This window comes from Octopus sinensis, linkage group LG14, assembly GCF_006345805.1.
Source record: "Octopus sinensis linkage group LG14, ASM634580v1, whole genome shotgun sequence".
Classification (NCBI taxonomy): Eukaryota; Metazoa; Mollusca; class Cephalopoda; order Octopoda; family Octopodidae; genus Octopus; species Octopus sinensis.
In genome coordinates, this window is record NC_043010.1 from 52,229,599 (window position 1) to 52,246,411 (window position 16,813).

The 16,813-nt window shown below is 37.2% G+C and overlaps 1 protein-coding gene across 8 annotated transcripts in view; it reads left to right on the plus strand.

Moving 5' to 3' along the window:
• LOC115219031 (lethal(3)malignant brain tumor-like protein 3) overlaps positions 1-16,406 on the plus strand; it is a 112,102-nt gene extending 95,696 nt beyond the window's left edge. For 7 of the 8 annotated variants that reach the window (XM_029789075.2, XM_036509034.1, XM_029789076.2 and 4 more), the window contains 4 exons: positions 10,695-10,871; positions 13,204-13,256; positions 13,890-14,158; positions 14,855-16,406. In XM_029789075.2, the coding sequence (XP_029644935.1) occupies positions 10,695-10,871; positions 13,204-13,256; positions 13,890-14,158; positions 14,855-14,986 (631 nt within the window). In that variant the 3' untranslated portion in view covers positions 14,987-16,406. The remainder of the gene's footprint in view (positions 1-10,694; positions 10,872-13,203; positions 13,257-13,889; positions 14,159-14,854) is intronic. The other variant, XM_029789078.2, reaches the window with a different exon arrangement.
• The last annotated feature ends 407 nt before the right edge of the window (positions 16,407-16,813 follow it).

The window sequence follows — 16,813 nt, forward strand, 5'->3', positions numbered from 1 at the left end:
GCCTGAAATTTGTAGAATATCAAATGTTCAGGGCTGGATTATCTTCTGGCCCTGTAGAAGGGCTGTTGTTGGGATATAACTCTAAATAAAGGATAGTCATATATTTGATTCAGCTGTAATGACCAAGCTATTTCAAGCTGTGAAGGCCTGGTAATATATTTAGCATAATTGTAATGACCAGGTCATTTTCAGTTATGGTCAGCTAAGGTCACCTTATTTATTTATCTGATGTAACTAGTTGACCACTGTCGATGTCCAGTAAATAATCTGTCTATTTACTTGATATTATTGTAATCACATTTATGGTCATTTGTAGCTTTGATAACAAATTCATCTTCCATATGCATCAACCTAATCATTGACTCAGCATGGCTGTGGGTTCTTTTTGGTTGTAACTCGATCATTTGCATGTTATATTATATATAGCCTGGTCATTAAGTTGTTATAAAATCAGAAAATTATCTATGTAGCTACTTTCAATTCTGATGACCTGGTCACTTATAATTATGTTATAGTCGATATTTATGTTATAGCTAGAGCCAGTTACTCTGAATATCTCAGCAGTTACATTTTCTGTAGTGATCAGCTGATTGTTAAACCAGTTTGTGGTTGTGACTTGTGGTCAGTTACAGTCTCAGCTGTGGCATCTTGGCCATTTATTTGACTTAGCCGAACCTACCAGGTCATTTCCAGCTGGTTTATTCCCAGAACTCCTGCTGGTTAGCTTGGCTTGAAGAGTCTGTCTTGTGATTCTGACCTGTGATATTCTAATCACATACCCTAGTTCTGGACCTGTGATTTCTAAATGTGGAGAAGGAGTAGTGACTCAACCTGGGGAGACTTCCTGAGCTTTGAGCTACGCCCCCTGTTGAGTATTATTACTCCAGAAATCCTTTGGAAGATCCCGGTTTTGCAGCAGTTAGTGTCAGGCTCACAATCATGAGGTAGTGAGTTCAATTAGTGGACTGGGTTGTGTGTTGTGTTCTTGAGCAAGACACTTTATTTCACGTTGCTTCAGTTCACTCAATGGCAGGAATGAGTTGCAATGCCATCGGTGCCAAGCTCTATCAGCTTTTGTTTTTCTCTTTGACAACATTGGTGGTGTGGAGAGAGGGGGCTAGATAACAGCTGGTCTTCCATAAACAACCTTGCCCAGACTTGTACCTCAAAGGGTAACTTTCTAGATGCAATCTCATGGTCATCCATGACCGAATAGGGTCTTTACCCTTTTTATTTGCAATTGTACTCTTTTGGTCATTACCCGAGATTTGAGACCATAGATGAGGATAAGCATGGAAACAGAATTGAAGATGGCAAGTTTGGCTTTTTTATCAACCTCTCTTCTGCTGAGGACCAAATGCCACCTAGGGATAGACTGAAAATGAAGTATTTAAATGATATCCATAGTCTTGGTTGGTCACTCTTGGAAATCCAGCTAGAAAGTCTAATGATGGTTGCTTCTGATAGAACCCTGTAGAGGAGGTGCTTGAGGACTCTATCCATAACCTTCCGAGGAATAGTTGCATGGAGAAGATGGATGGATGGCCAGATTTTCAGCTGTGTTGGCCTGGTCGTTTATTTACCAAGATAAATAGTTGGTCAGTTTCACTTGCAATGATCCAATCATATATATGGCAGTGTGGTTAAGAAGCTTGTTTCCCAACTGCATGGTTTCAGGTTCAGTCCCTCTGTGCATAGCTTCATGGACAATTGTCTTATATAGCCACAGATCAACCAGTGCCTTGTGGGTGGAATTGGTAGGCAGAAACTGAAAGAAACCCGTTATATATATATCCACGTACATATGTATGTTCACACATCTCCCATCACTACTTGACATTTGGTATTGGTTCCGCAAACTTAGTAGTTTTGCAAAAAGAGACTGATAGACTGAGCACTCGACTTAAAAATAAATACTGGGGTTGATTAGTTTAACTAAACCCTTCAAGGTGGTACCCCAAGAAGCCACAATCCAATGACTGAAACAAGTAAAAGATAAAAGATCTATCTATCTACCTGAGCTTTTGTCAGTTATAGTTGTAATGACCTGGTTATGAACGTAGAGGGGTTAACCTTGTTCTTGTTTATCTTAAAACGCTTTTTTTAAAAAGTATTGTTATTCTTGGGGATGGTCATATTTTGCCAATTAAACACATGCACTGCATGCCTCTCTTCATTTTTATTATTATTATTATTTTAGTGTTTTTGTCTAAGCTCTTTCATCATGTATCCTGTGACTTATCATGGGATAGAGAGTCACTGTTGAAGTCACAGGATGTGTGATAAAAAAGCTTAGCCAAAGACACTAAAATAATAATAATAATAATAATAATAATAATGGGCTACAGCAAATATTCTGCTCAATACCACAGATTTGCTTGTCAGTTGTTTGACTGTAACCAGTCGAGCATGTCCCTTAGTGGCTGATGATATGTGCATCTCTTATCTTTGGGGTTTGAATAATTCACCTCTGGAAATATGGGTGTTTCGTTCAACATCCTTAAACAACCTTTATTCAGGGACCTTTTGAGCAGGATGGGTTACTCAATCAGAAGAAAATTCTAATTGGGCTCCACCTGCAAGGTCATGTGCTGTTTATCATGATATGAGATCACCATGTCGCGCACATATGGTTGTGATGCATGTGCCTGGTGTACCCTTATCAGACGGGTAGTCATGATGGGTATACTGGGCTTCGTATATTTTACCCCGGTGTCACTTTGACGGCATGCACTGCTCTCTCATTCAATAATAATAATAATAATAATAATTAATTAATTCGTTTTATTGGCCACAAGGGCTGACAAAAATTAATTAAAACATAAAGGTGTAAAACACAGGACGAAAGTTACAAAGGGTTTTGTCCGTTTGGAAAAAAGCCCGTGTAAAAAAATGTGCAATAACTATGAAAATATGTAACAAATAGAACTCCCAATAGGGGGAGATGCTTCGAAAGGTTACTCGTGGAAAAACACATAAAAGCCACAGGAGCCTGGTCAAAAGGTGGGGGTAGAGAGCCCCTTTCTCCTTTTAAAGCTGAAGAGAATACCAAACATATAGAGCATGTGTTTAATTGGCAAAATATATCCATCCCCAAGTGTAGCAATATCTGCTTCAATACACGGTTTCACATCAAGAATCTTGAACAACAAATACATAAGTGTAATTTTTTAAAGCTTTTTTTTTTTTTTTTTTTAAACCTAGAAATACAAATTTAAATAAAAAATATATTTATAGAATTTTATATTAATATCCTATTAGTTTTAGAATATGTGTGTGAATGGTGTTTTTATGTGCTTGCATGTTTGCATGCTTTCTGTTTTGTTTGTTGGTTTTGTTTGTTGGTTGGTTTGTTCACATGATAACCAAAATTAGATAGCTTTCTTAATCTTAGTGATATTTTGTAATGGTTTTTGCAGCAGTGATGGAGAACTTCCATTATCCAATGATGTTGTTGATGATGATGATAATAATAGTGGCGACGAGGATGAGGTGGCTAAGCTGCAATCGGATTAGAACCAGAATTGCTAGTTGTCGGATTTGTGGTTGTTGCTGATGTTTAGCTCCAGGTCGATGAGCAAACCTTTGCTCAAATGCATTCCAGCCATGTTCATCCGATAATTTAGTTTTAGGCACAGTCTATCTTGTAGTACATATCCAAAGTGTCCTTTTTAAAAAATAGTAGGGTGTGACTTGACTGCTATTTCTAGCAGAATAACTGACCACATAGTGAGCTTCTTCATTGACTCCATAGAATAGTTAGTGGCTGGTTGTGGTTGTTTTTCTGTTGTTGTTTGGTTCTAAGTCAGCTTTGATTGAGCAGACCTATCACGAGAGACATTCCAACTCTGACCATCTAGTCTTTTTCATATGTTGAGAGAACCTGGGGCAATATCATCCTTAGTAGTTTTTTTTTAAGATGGTAGGGCGTGATATGAGGGAGATTTGGTTCTATTTCCTGCAATAGCTTTGTGAGACGCTATCGTACATTAAATTCAAATAACGATGAATGTAAACAAACAAACGAAGTTTGCTTTAGAAGCGTTGAGATGTCTTAGAAAGTTAAAGAAGTGATTTTAAATTCTCAATCGCAGGATAATGCTAATAATATAGCCCGAACAGGATAAGCTACCCCTATTTTGCACAAATAAGTGTTGGCAGCCGGCTGTTCTTATCATCATCATCATCATCATCATCATCATCATCATCATCATAGACACTTCTTTCAAAAGTTCCTGTGTTTGTTATCACACATTCACCTGTGTCGTTTAAACTATGTAAAACATTTGAAAAAGAACCTGAGCTGTTTCTTGCAATACATACATCTAAAGCAAAAAATTTTTCTTGGATCCTTAAAATATTACCACGGGCCCCCAGTTTACTATTTTGCTTGCTCGGACCACTAAAAAATCTTATATGCACTCTCAGGGGTCGTATGGATCCCAGTTGAGGATCATTGATGTAAAGTCTTTTACATTGGTCACTAGCTATGGTATTTTCAGGAAAATCCTATTTTAGAAGTAAACTAGTCGTCCTCTAGAAAATTTAGATTTTAAATTAAGATACAACTTCTTTCCCACTCTCACATTCTGTTCGTTATTGAGGCTGTGGATGGCTGAGGTACCATTGCTGTTATTGCTGGCATTATTGTCACCACCATCATCATCATCGTCATCATGATCATGGCCACTAATTGTTATCATTATTGCTCTCATTGTTGTTTGTTATGATTGCTGTAACCCACATTGTCATTGTCATCATTACAGTTACTGTCATCGTCATCACCACCATCATCATCATTATCACCACCACCACCACACTGCCACTATCACCATCATCATCATTATATTAAAACTACTGACCATTTTACTTGTTCATCAAACAAACCACTTACTCTTTGACCCTATTTCGTCTCTCCCCTGCCCCTCTTCCTCTCTGGACTTCTGTTAATTGTATTCTTTGCTCCAGTGAACTTTGGAACTGGTTGGGTTGAAAGTATGGAGTCTTGTATTGATCCAGACTTAGAATTTCATTTTGACTATCAGAACCTGTGATGTATATTTACTTCATGTGTTATGTATGGGTTGCATGGGTTTGTAAATTTGTGCCATATCCCCTCTACTTACTTGTATATGTGGTGGCATTCACCTGGGGTGGATTGAGCTGACTCTAGCCAATGAGTGTTCGGTGTTTCGTGGGGAAACAAGTTCACATATGATCCCTGGCCACATGCACAAACACAGACACACATATCATCATCATCACACTCACCCTTTTGTGTCTAATTTCCATCACTCTCTGAGTTGCTACTGTTTATAAGGTCTAGGTGCTCCTTTGGCTTGATGTCTATGGTTGGGTTCCCTTCCTTATTGACAACCACTTTACAAAGTGTAACCTGGTGCATTTTCTTATGGCAGCAACATTTCAGGGACCTCCTAATTTATACTTATTTGTACTTGCAATGGCATTTACCCAGGGTGGGTTGAGCCAACTCAAGCCAGCGTCATGTTTGGAATTTTCAGTGGGGAAACAAGTTCACATGTGGTTCCTGACCACATGCATACACATTTTGGGATAGTGTAATCCATAGCAGCTCATCTTGCCGTCGGTTGTTGGAGAGGATTTACTGACCAAGTCACTACTGATTATCAGAGCAGACATAACCTGGGTTTGAAGTTGGTTCTAGAGACATGCTTTAACAAAAGCTAAGGAGTGTCTCACTCCCTCTGGTCTGCCAGCATGTCAGACACCAATCTGGAATTTCTGAGAGCCCATGCATGCTATTGCTAAACAGTCATCAAACCTACACTAGTTTCATCCATCCTTTTGACAGGTCTTGTTTTTAGTCCTGCTGGGTTTCTAACAACCCTCTTCACCGGGCAAGCTTGGATGTTTGGGGGCATTTTAGTTGCTGTCAACTTGACTGTCCAACATGTTTTACTGGAATCCGTGTTACCAGTGGCATTCGTGAGAGACCTCACAACTGACCTGACACATGCTGTTGAGTCAGAAATGTTGATGGAGAACTTTTGTTGCTGGTTTTATTGTTTGCTATAAACAATATCCCCTCTCCTTCTCATACAGTGTAGTCTTTTCATCAACTTACACCCTCTGACTGAATATGTACTTAAGGGCATTGAAGATGATTATGATGATAATAATTGTGATATTGGAAATACAAGCCTTAAAAAAAAAATTTTTTTTAGCATTTAAATCGCCCATATCTGGTCAAAATATTTTACAAGTTTTATGTTCAAACTGACCAGATCTGGCCTCTCACACTAACCCTACAATATCATTCTAAAAATTAGCAGTAACCTCATCAAAATCTCAAAGCTACAAAATAACTTATGCTTAATCCAAAACTACGTGAATAAACAGTGTGAATGCTAAAAGGTTAAACCAGCCATTTCTGGCCCAGACATTCTACTTCTTTGATGTTCAAACTGACCAGATCCAGCCTCTCACACCTACCCTACAATGTTGTTCAAAATAATAAGTGCATCATTAAAAATCTTGAAGCTACAAGATAATGCAATTCAAAACAATGTGATTAAATAAGTATTACATTCAACAGAATAATTTGAATGCTAAAGGCTCAAATGTTTTTTATGCATCTTTTTCTTTATTACTGAATCTTTTTGTTACCATATTTCTTTTGAAATAGCCTGGCTTTGTTTCAATTGATTTTAAAAATAAAGAAGATAGTGAAATAATTTTGTCCTTATTAAACTGGTATTTAGGACACAAATTAATACGAAATTTTGAAGAGAGGTTTTAAGTTTAAATCACTTAAAAACAGGAAGCTTCTATCATGACACCAGGGGCCGTCTGAAGCGGGTTGATATCAAAAGGGTTAATTTCAAATTTAAACTTCTAATCCTGCCTGGTGGTATGAAGAAACGATTATCTCCCTTGTGTTAACTACTCACTAGAGGACACCATGTGTTTGATGCACACACACACACACACATATTGAATTTAACTAAGAAGGTTTGGTATGTGTGGTGGTGATGATGACGATGGGATCATAATGAATGAACTAAGATGTGCATGTGTATTTGTATTAAAACCAGTATGTGTATGTAAAAATATATGTATGCACTTGCACAAATATATGTATATATGCATACAGACATCCTGTTTACACAAATAAATACAACTAGACACACATGGAATACCATAAATCCTTGAGTATAATCCGCATTTTATTCCCAAAATTTAAAGGTCAAAATCCCTAGTGCATACTATATACGAGGTTAAAAATGAAAAATATCTTCTAAGCAATGTCCAAGTCTCTATTTGCTGTCTGGCTATGTTTATTCAGACGCATTTTGTGATGTCGGGCGCGAAAATACCTTAAGCTAAGCCTGAAAGCAATGAAGTCATAAAAGAATCATCCATAACTTGCAGTAAGCAACATTTATTAAAATAAAAATATTCAAAACACAGAATAACATGTAGCAAAAACAATTTGCAAACATATTTGCATTCCCATATAACAGTTAAGAACATCACCATTATTGTATTATGCATACGTGGAAGTGTTTGTTCGACTAGGTGCTGCTGGATTAATTACACATGACTCAAGTTAGAGAAGGGGTGCGTATTATACACAAGGTTTAGGTTTTTCAGAAGTACAGCCCCCCCAAAATGCCCTGCATATTATATTCAAGGGCGGACTATACGTAAGGATTTATGGTATATACGAAATAAACATACTGACACAAAACTATGTGAATTTGAAGATAATTTATCTGATGTATTATATCTACGTACCTGTCTGTCTCACTGCATGCATGCATACATGGTTTTGTGGTGAAAAAGCATGTTCCCCAGCCATGTAGTCTCCTTCAATTGAGTCCTGTTGCACAATACTTTGAGAAATTTCTCTTGTATTGTAGCTATTGGCAGACCAAAGCCCTGCGAGTGTATTTGGTTGACAGAAACTGAAAGAAGCCCATCATATTTTTTTTTTGTTCTTTTATTCTTTTACTTGTTTCAGTTATTAGACTGCAGCCATGCTGGAGCACTGCCTTATAGAATTCTACTTGAATGAATTAACCCCAGTGTAATATTTAAAAAAATATTTTTTTTAAAGCTTGGTGCTTATTCTATCAGTCTTTTTTGCTAAACCGTTAAGTTACAGGGTTGTAAACACACCCTCATGTACATACACACAAAAATACACATACATACATGTGTGTGTGAGTGTGTCTATATATATATATATATATATATATATATACACACACACACACACGCACACACACACATACAACAGGCTTCTTTCAGTTACCATCTACCAAATCCACTCACAAGGCTTTTGGTTGGTCTAAAGTTATAGTAGAAGCCACTTTACCCACAATTCCACACAGTGGGACTGAACCCAGAACCATGTGGTTGGGAAGCAAGCTTCTAACCACATAGTCACATCTGCACCTATAAAAGAACATTTGACATTTATGTATGTGTGTGTGTGTTTGTACCCTGCGCTCGATATCATATAATGGTTATAAATGAACAACTTTGTCACTCAAGTGATGTTGTTCATTTCCAGTCTTCCATGGAAAAACATGTCTGGCCATGAGGAAATATTACCTTGCTTGGAAACAGGTGAAGGTTGGTGACCTAAAGAGCATCTGGCTCAAAGAAAATCTGCCTCAATGAATTGTCACTCGCTCGTGCAAGCATGAAAAAGTGGATGTTTGACGATGATGATGATGTATAGTGTTTGTGTGTGTGTGTGTGTGTGCGTGTGTGTGTGTGCGTGCATATGCGCTTGTTTCTCTCTGATTGGTTTTTGAAAAAACAAAAACAATTAAAAATTTTTAATTTTTCAGTTTCAAAATCTCATTGAGATTAATAATAGTTTAATGCAGTGTTTCTCAGCACATTTTTGTCCTACATCTCTCTTAGAGCTTCCAAAGTGTGTGCCTCCACCATGTACAGATAAAGTAGGATATAGCGCTGGTGACAAGTAAAAGGCACCCTCTGCACTCTCGGAGTGGTTGGTATTAGGAAAGGCATCCAGCCAAAGAAGCCAAGCTAAGCCAAACCAAACTGAAGCTTAGTACATCTTACCTGTTCTAGTTAGACTTAACCCATGCTAGCATCAAAAACAGACACTAAATGATGATGATTGTATACACACACACACACACATTATGTGAAGGTGCATGGCCTAGAGGTTAGGGTGTCGCACTCACAATGACTAGATTGTGGGTTTCCCAATTCAACCTTACAATGTCATTCTGACATTGAAATTTTGAAGCTTCGAAATAATGCTTAATTAACTGCAAACAATGTGAATTTATAAGTATCACATTTGAATAATCTGAATGTCAAAATGGCTATTATTAGGACTGTGTGAGTGAGAGAAAGAGATGGTGGTGTGAATTCGAGTGATTTAATTACAAGCAGTATTTACTCCTGTACTTCTTAAAACTAATGTTTCTTGACAGTTGATGTTACAGATAGATATGATATGCATGAGTAAGATAGAATTCTGGGATCAAATGGTCACATGTAGGTTGCCTCATTGGGTGTCTCTGATATATGATTGGAAAGAAGTAGAGATTGGATATCTAATCTGTTATCAAGTCAGCCAAACATTAAATGTGTGGGTGGTGCAGGCATGGCTGTGCGGGGTGAAGAGGTTTGCTTTTGCAACTGCGCAGTTCTGGGTTCAATCCCACTGCAATGTCACACATACAAGCGGTGCCTAACTTTGAAACTGAGGGTTGGGGACAGGAAAGGCATCTGGCAAACATAGAAAGGTAGACATTGGAATGATGATGATGATATGTGCACATGTAAATGTTTCCTGCTGTAGCTTTTGCCTGGCCTATGTTTTGTAAGTGGAATTTGATAGACAGAAACTATTCACGAGTGTGTGTGTGTGTCTTAGTGAATATTAAATTTGTTTCTATGTTGAACCATAAAGAACCACATGTGTATAAAGTTGCAGGTGTGGACAGGCATTGGTGTGGCTGTGTGGTTAAGAAGCTTGTTTTCCAACGATTTGGTTCCAGGTTCAGTCCTACTGTGTAGCTCCTTGGGCATATGTCTTCTACTATAGCCCTGGGCTAACCAACACTTTGTGAGCTGTTATGGTAGACTGAAACTGAAAGAAGCCTCTGTGTGTGTGTGTGTGTGTGTGTGTGTCCTTGTCTTGTCATGTGATTATTGCAGACAAGTGTCACCATCATACAAGCGGTGCCTTACTTTGAAACCAGTGAGGGTTGGTGACAGGAAAGGCATCTGGCTTGCAAACTTAGAGAGGTAGACATTAATATGATGATATGTGCACATATATGCATATGTATATAGATATGTATGAATATATGTAATGTGTGTGTGTGCGTGTGTGTACATACATACATACATATATATATGTATATATATATATATATATATATATATATATATATATATATATATATATGATGATGATGATATATATATATATAATGGAGTGAATATTCAAATGAATAGTCATAAAGATCTTATCAGTGACAAATCTAAATAATTGATAGCAACAGTAACATTAATAGCAGTAAGCGACACACACACACACACACACACACACACACACATTGTTTGAATTAGTAAGGCTCTTATTTTCTTTTAATATTTAAGCAAAAAATTTATATTTACTTTCTTCCCATACTTTGTGGATTTCTCCAATTTAGGAAAAAATCTGAGAGAAATCAACGCGAAAAGAATTGTGTATTAACGGATGAGAGTCATTCCCCTGAACCTACTGAATCACAAGAATTCCAACCAGCTAAGGACGGAAGTGCCAAAGCATCTGCTGGTACTACTCAGAGTACTGAACAGCAAGAGTTCCAGTCTTCTGATGACAGGAGGTGAGGCTATATGTCAGCTTTTGTAATTAAGTCACTACCCAGAAGCTTCTACATAGAGCTAGAATTGTTTCTTAGAAGGGAGTGAGAAAGAGTATCACATTCTGTGTCCGGTCTCTTTTTTAATGGTTACTTTCCCTTAACCTTGTTATGTCTGCCTGCCATTCTCTGTCTTTTTCTGATTCTGTCTCTGTCTATCTGTCTCTTCCTTCCTCCCAAGATCAGGGTGTCTATCCAGGGATCAGTTGTGTTATTAATAATATATTTCTGCTCTACTTTTATATTTTCCACATTTTTTTTAATACAAGATATTGGTTGCCCAAAATAGTTTTCAAATGTTTAAGTTTAGTACACATTCTGTTTGGAACATTAAAGTTCCCAAATCCATCACAATTTTTTGTTCTTCATAGTGTTATCTTAGGGTCGAAGCTCTTTTGGTGTGTATTTTTTACTGTTAGGTATATGTTATCAGGAGTTTATTCTTGTTTTTGGTTTATGCAGTTGGATTGAACCCAAGACCATGTGGTTGTGAAATGAACTTCTTAACCACATAGCCATACCATATCTTTGTTGATTTCTATTTTTCCTCCTACTTTCTAGTTCAGCACCTGTGTGTTTAGTTTGTATATGTAACCATTTGAGCTTAGTGATGTCAAAATCATGATATTTGGTCAACTGCAAATGAGGAGGTGAACTTGTTTGCAACCATTGTGTGTGTGTGTGTGTGTGTGTGTGAGTCTGCCACATTTTCAATTTTTTCATCTTTTCATAGTTGTGCACATGTGATCTCCTCCCCTCATATACTTAATTTTCTGTTGAGCGATTTGTATAGAAAGACGGTACATCCATTACTTTTTTCTATGCTCTATGATTTGAAACTTACCATATTTTAAATAATAATAATAATAATAAAATTATTGTGAATAGTGCTCAGTTGCACTACAACTCATCAAGGCTGCATGTACAGTATATAGAATTATGTGCAAAAGTGAACAGTGTATGAGTCATGACATATATGTGTGCATGCGTATGGAGGGAGTAGATATCAGCTTTTGTGTTGGCAAATTTTAGGAACCATGGAGGTTTTAATTTTCTGGCAGAGAAATTAATGTATACTATGTAAGCATTTAAGCATTGTCACTATCTTTCCAAATCCTTCTGTATTTCACGTGGAATTTTTGGTCTTCCAATGTCATCATGGTGTATAAGTTGACTTATATTTTCAGTCTGTAAAATTTGTCTGAACAATTTTGACTGGTATACTTGAAAGTACAGAACATGTAGCCATACATAGTCATCATATTACTTCATCTTGTATCTCTCTCTCTCTCTATATATATATATATGTGTGTGTATAATATATATATATATATATATAATATATATATATATATATATATATATATGGCAATAAGAAAATGGAGGAGAATAGGTGGTTCATCAACTTTTAGACATTATATTATGTTAACTTATTTATTTATTTACTAAACTGATAATTACAATAATATACATACATGTAACATAGTATTCTTTACATATATGTTTTAAGATATAAAACATAGTAATATATAAGGATACCAGTAATTATTATAAAAAACATGAATATAAATTGGGAAAATAACTTACAGCTGTTTCAGCCAATAGATAAAAATACCTCATTCTACCTTCATTACTCAAGTGGATTGAAATAATCGGTAGATGAACATGAGGTACTTGTATATGTTTCTAGGCTTCGTGAGAGATTATAAAGTACATAATGTTAAGTTATAATAAATATAAATATAAAATAAATGAAATACACACATTTGAATATTTATATATATAAATATAAATATACATACGTATATAGATATACATAAATACTTATATATATACTGAAATATACATACATATCTACATCTATAAGCATATATAATATTCAGTTATTACTAATATTATTAATATTAGATGCATTCTGTTATTCACAATAATATTTTTATTAACATTTAGCAGAAGCAACAGATTGACTCAAGGTGCGTTGGTACAAGTGCCAATGTATAGAACTCTTGGCCCTTGAGTCATTCTGTTACTTGAGCTAAATATTAATAAAAATATACAAATTCCTGGCCGATGCACAGGGATTTTATATTTAAATGGCGGTGCCCCAGCATGGCCACAGCTTGTGAGCTGAAACTAGATAAAATAAAATACTCAATTTTTGAGTTTTATTTTTGCTGTTTGCATCACCATATCTATCTGTGTGTGTGTGTGTGTATATATATATATATATATATATATATAATGTGTGTGTAAATGGTAACTTCTTGTTCATCGAAGTTTGTTTTTTCCTCTTCAGATTTAAATATCTTTTTCCGAATAAAGTGAAAGAAGAAAAAGAAGACAAAAGTTGTGAGTATTTGCATCTTTTCTCATCTTCTTGTTACTCGCTATATTCATTCTGTTAGTCTTTTATTTTAGAATGTTTAACATCTCCATCCAGGTATTGGAGGTGATCAGTGAAGCCCATTCTGTTGTAACTATTCAGACCCTTATCTGTGCCTGAGATTAAGATCTTCTTCTCCCTTTATCTTACTAATTATGAAAGCCCTGTATCAAGGTAGGGGAAGAGCCTGCCTCTCCTTTGACTATATATATATATATATATATTATATATATATATATATACATACATACATACATACATATACGAGCGAGCAAAACGGCTGGTGCTGAGTTGTCAAACATTTAAACCAAATTTTCTCAAAACAACTTGTCCGGCTGTCCCATAGGCAGAATCGTTAGCACGCTGCGCGAAATGCTTAGTGGTATTTCGTCTGCTGTCACGTTCTGAGTTCAAATTCCGCCGAGGTCAACTTTGCCTTTTGTCCTTTCGGGGTCGATAAATAAAATACCGGTTACGCACTGGGGTCGATGAAATCGACTTAATCCCTTTGTCTGTCCTGTTTGTCCCCTCTATGTTTAGCCCCTTGTGGGCAATAAAGAAATTATTATTATTATTATTATTATTATTTTATTTTTCAGTTGAAACCAATGTAGATGAGTGCCACAACAACAACGGCAGTATGAATAGTCAGCTTCACCACGGGGTGCACCGGTCGGTATTCATGTCTGCCCTTGCGCCAAACCCTTCCAAAGATCTTCCATTGTGTTGGGAGCAGCACTCCAAGCTGTTGCCTGGCGTCGACAAAATCCGAGGTGACCATGTGGCTGAGTGGAAGGTCGATGATGTTGCCAATTTTATCAAAACTCTTCCTGGCTGTATTGACCTGTCCAAAATATTCAGGGATGAAGTGAGTTCCTCGTCTTGAATCCTTTTTTTCTTTCTCTGACAGCCTTCCTCTACTTTTCTCTCTCAACCCTCCCCCTCTCTCTGTTTCTCTTTCTTTCACTTTCAACTTTGACTTTATTCTTTCTACTTTATTTTCTCTTTCTGTTTCCATGACTTTAAAATGTTCTTTGTTTTTTTTATTTCTCCCTTTTTGTCTCTCTGTCTCTCTCTCTCTCTCTCTCTCTCTTCCTTTGTCTTTTTCTCTCTTTCTGTCTAATTCTCTTTGTCTCTCTGTCTCTCTCTCTCTTGCTTTGTCTCTGTCTCTTTTTCTCTCTTTCTGTCTAATTCTCTTTGTCTCTCTCTCTCCCACTTCTGTGTTATGTGTCTCTCACTCCCTTTCATTCCATGTCTGTCTCTTGTTTTACTCATCCCTCATCTCTGTTTATATGTATCACCCTTTTTCTCTTATATACTTTCTCTCTCTTCCTCTTTGTTGCTGTCTTCATCTCTTTTTTAACCCTCCTTTTGCATGTTCTCTCTCTCTCTCTCTCTCTCTCTTTCTCTCTTTCTCTCCCCCTTTGCTTATTCTGTCCATCTTTATTTCACTCCTTATCTCATTTCCCCATCCCTCTATATCTCTTTCCATTTCATTTCCCTCACTTCCCCACATACTTCCACTCACTCACCGAACCTCTCATTCTTTTTTCTATCCTTGCAGCACATTGATGGTGAAGCTTTTCTCATGCTTAACCAGACTGACATTGTGAAGATCTTAAACTGCAAATTGGGACCGGCACTGAAGATCTTCAACAGTATCCTGATGTTTAAAAGTACTGCTGATGTTGATTGAACTTTCACACCACATAACATCACACTACACCTTTCAGGCACCACCTGATTTCTTCATAAGCATTCCGTTACCTCATCCCACGCAATCGTTACCCTCTCTTGCCCATTACATACTCAGCCACACTCATTACAACACACACACAGAGAAGCATACATGGTCATGCTTTCTCACACACAGGTACACATGTACACACTTTCTCTCTCTCACATGTACACACTCTCCCTGGCTTGTTACTATCATAACCTATTGCCCTGCCCATGTTTACATATCTCCTGTAAACTGCAATAATGATGCAATAATACTGACTGTAAGATCATCCACAATAACAATCCAATTGATAGTAAAACCCTTACAGCAGCCACACTACCGCCAGAGCCACAATAGTAACATCGTTAATGCCCAAACTCTATAAAACATCCCGACCCCCCAGCCAGATTTCTCCACAACAGACTGCAAAGAATTCAAAACAAATCACTTCATAGCGTATCACAGACGGTATGCAGACCACATCCTGTATCCACTGAACCAAATGCTGAAAATGCAAAACTTACCTGGACATGTGAGGGACGCGGCTTGTTTGTTTGTTTTGCTACTGCAGTAAGCTCCAATCTTGCATCGATCATCACTGCCTCTACATGTTCAAACATCAAGACAGTCATCATTTAATCTCACTCTCTCTCTCTCTTTTTTTTTCTCTTCCTCTGAATTCTGTTACGACACCATCCTGAGAACGTCATTCCCTCCTTAGCACTCAATCAAGACAAAGCCCCAACATTTACAGAACAGACAAAACAGCAGCACGGCATTGATACCCTCATTAGCTACACCCGTTAAACACTATGGTGGGATGCATACCACCTGTAATAAAGTGTAAAAGTAGCAGCCGGTCGCCGGTCGTTAAATTTTAAATGAGTTCAGTTGAATTTGCCTGCTTTTGCTGTGGCTAACCTCAAAGACATATGGGCACAGACTGGACAATGGAGAAGAATGCAGAATGCACTTTGTACTGCATACGACGGAACTTTTGTGTGCTAAAGTGCGCAGTGTGGGTCCTCAGGCAGGCATTATCACATGGTGTATCAACAGCACTGGAACAGTGAGTTGTACCTAGTCAGTTCATCTATTATTACCCAGGTGTCATGGTCAGTTTCGTCACAGCTACACACAACAACAACAACAGCAACAGAGCTAATTAAGGAGTCTGTATGTGGTTGTACGACCTGCTATAAACAGTAGCCGAACCCACCCCTCATTTCACAGCTTGTCATCTTTGAAAAATGGCAGGATACATTGGATAATGTTGTTTTGGATTACATTGTGTTTGAAGGTGGGGAACCAAAATAAAAAAAATTAAAAAACGGAACGAGAGGATCACAGCTGGATTACTTTTGATCTAAGGTCTGCTGGATTAAAGGCTGACCTGGAATTAAACAACAATAATACAAGATCATCACTAACAGCAATAGCAAGATTATTAGCAACTGCAGCTTTGAGAAGACCATTGTTCATTGTTTTTCTTAGAATCTACTTTTCCTTGCTGACATGGGTAGGATGGAATTTGCTTTGATGAATTTTCTATGGCTGGACACCCTTTTCTCTCACCAGTCTTCATGTGTTTCCAAGTAAAGTAATATATCCCAATGACGAGATATCTCGGAAGATTGGAAACAAAGGACATGCTTGTGTAATGGTAAACACATGCTAACAGTTATCACACATTGACATGGCAAGGAAACAGTAATACACACACAAAACTACACATGCACACACACACAAACTACACATGCACACACAAAATTACACATGCAGACATACACAAAACTACAC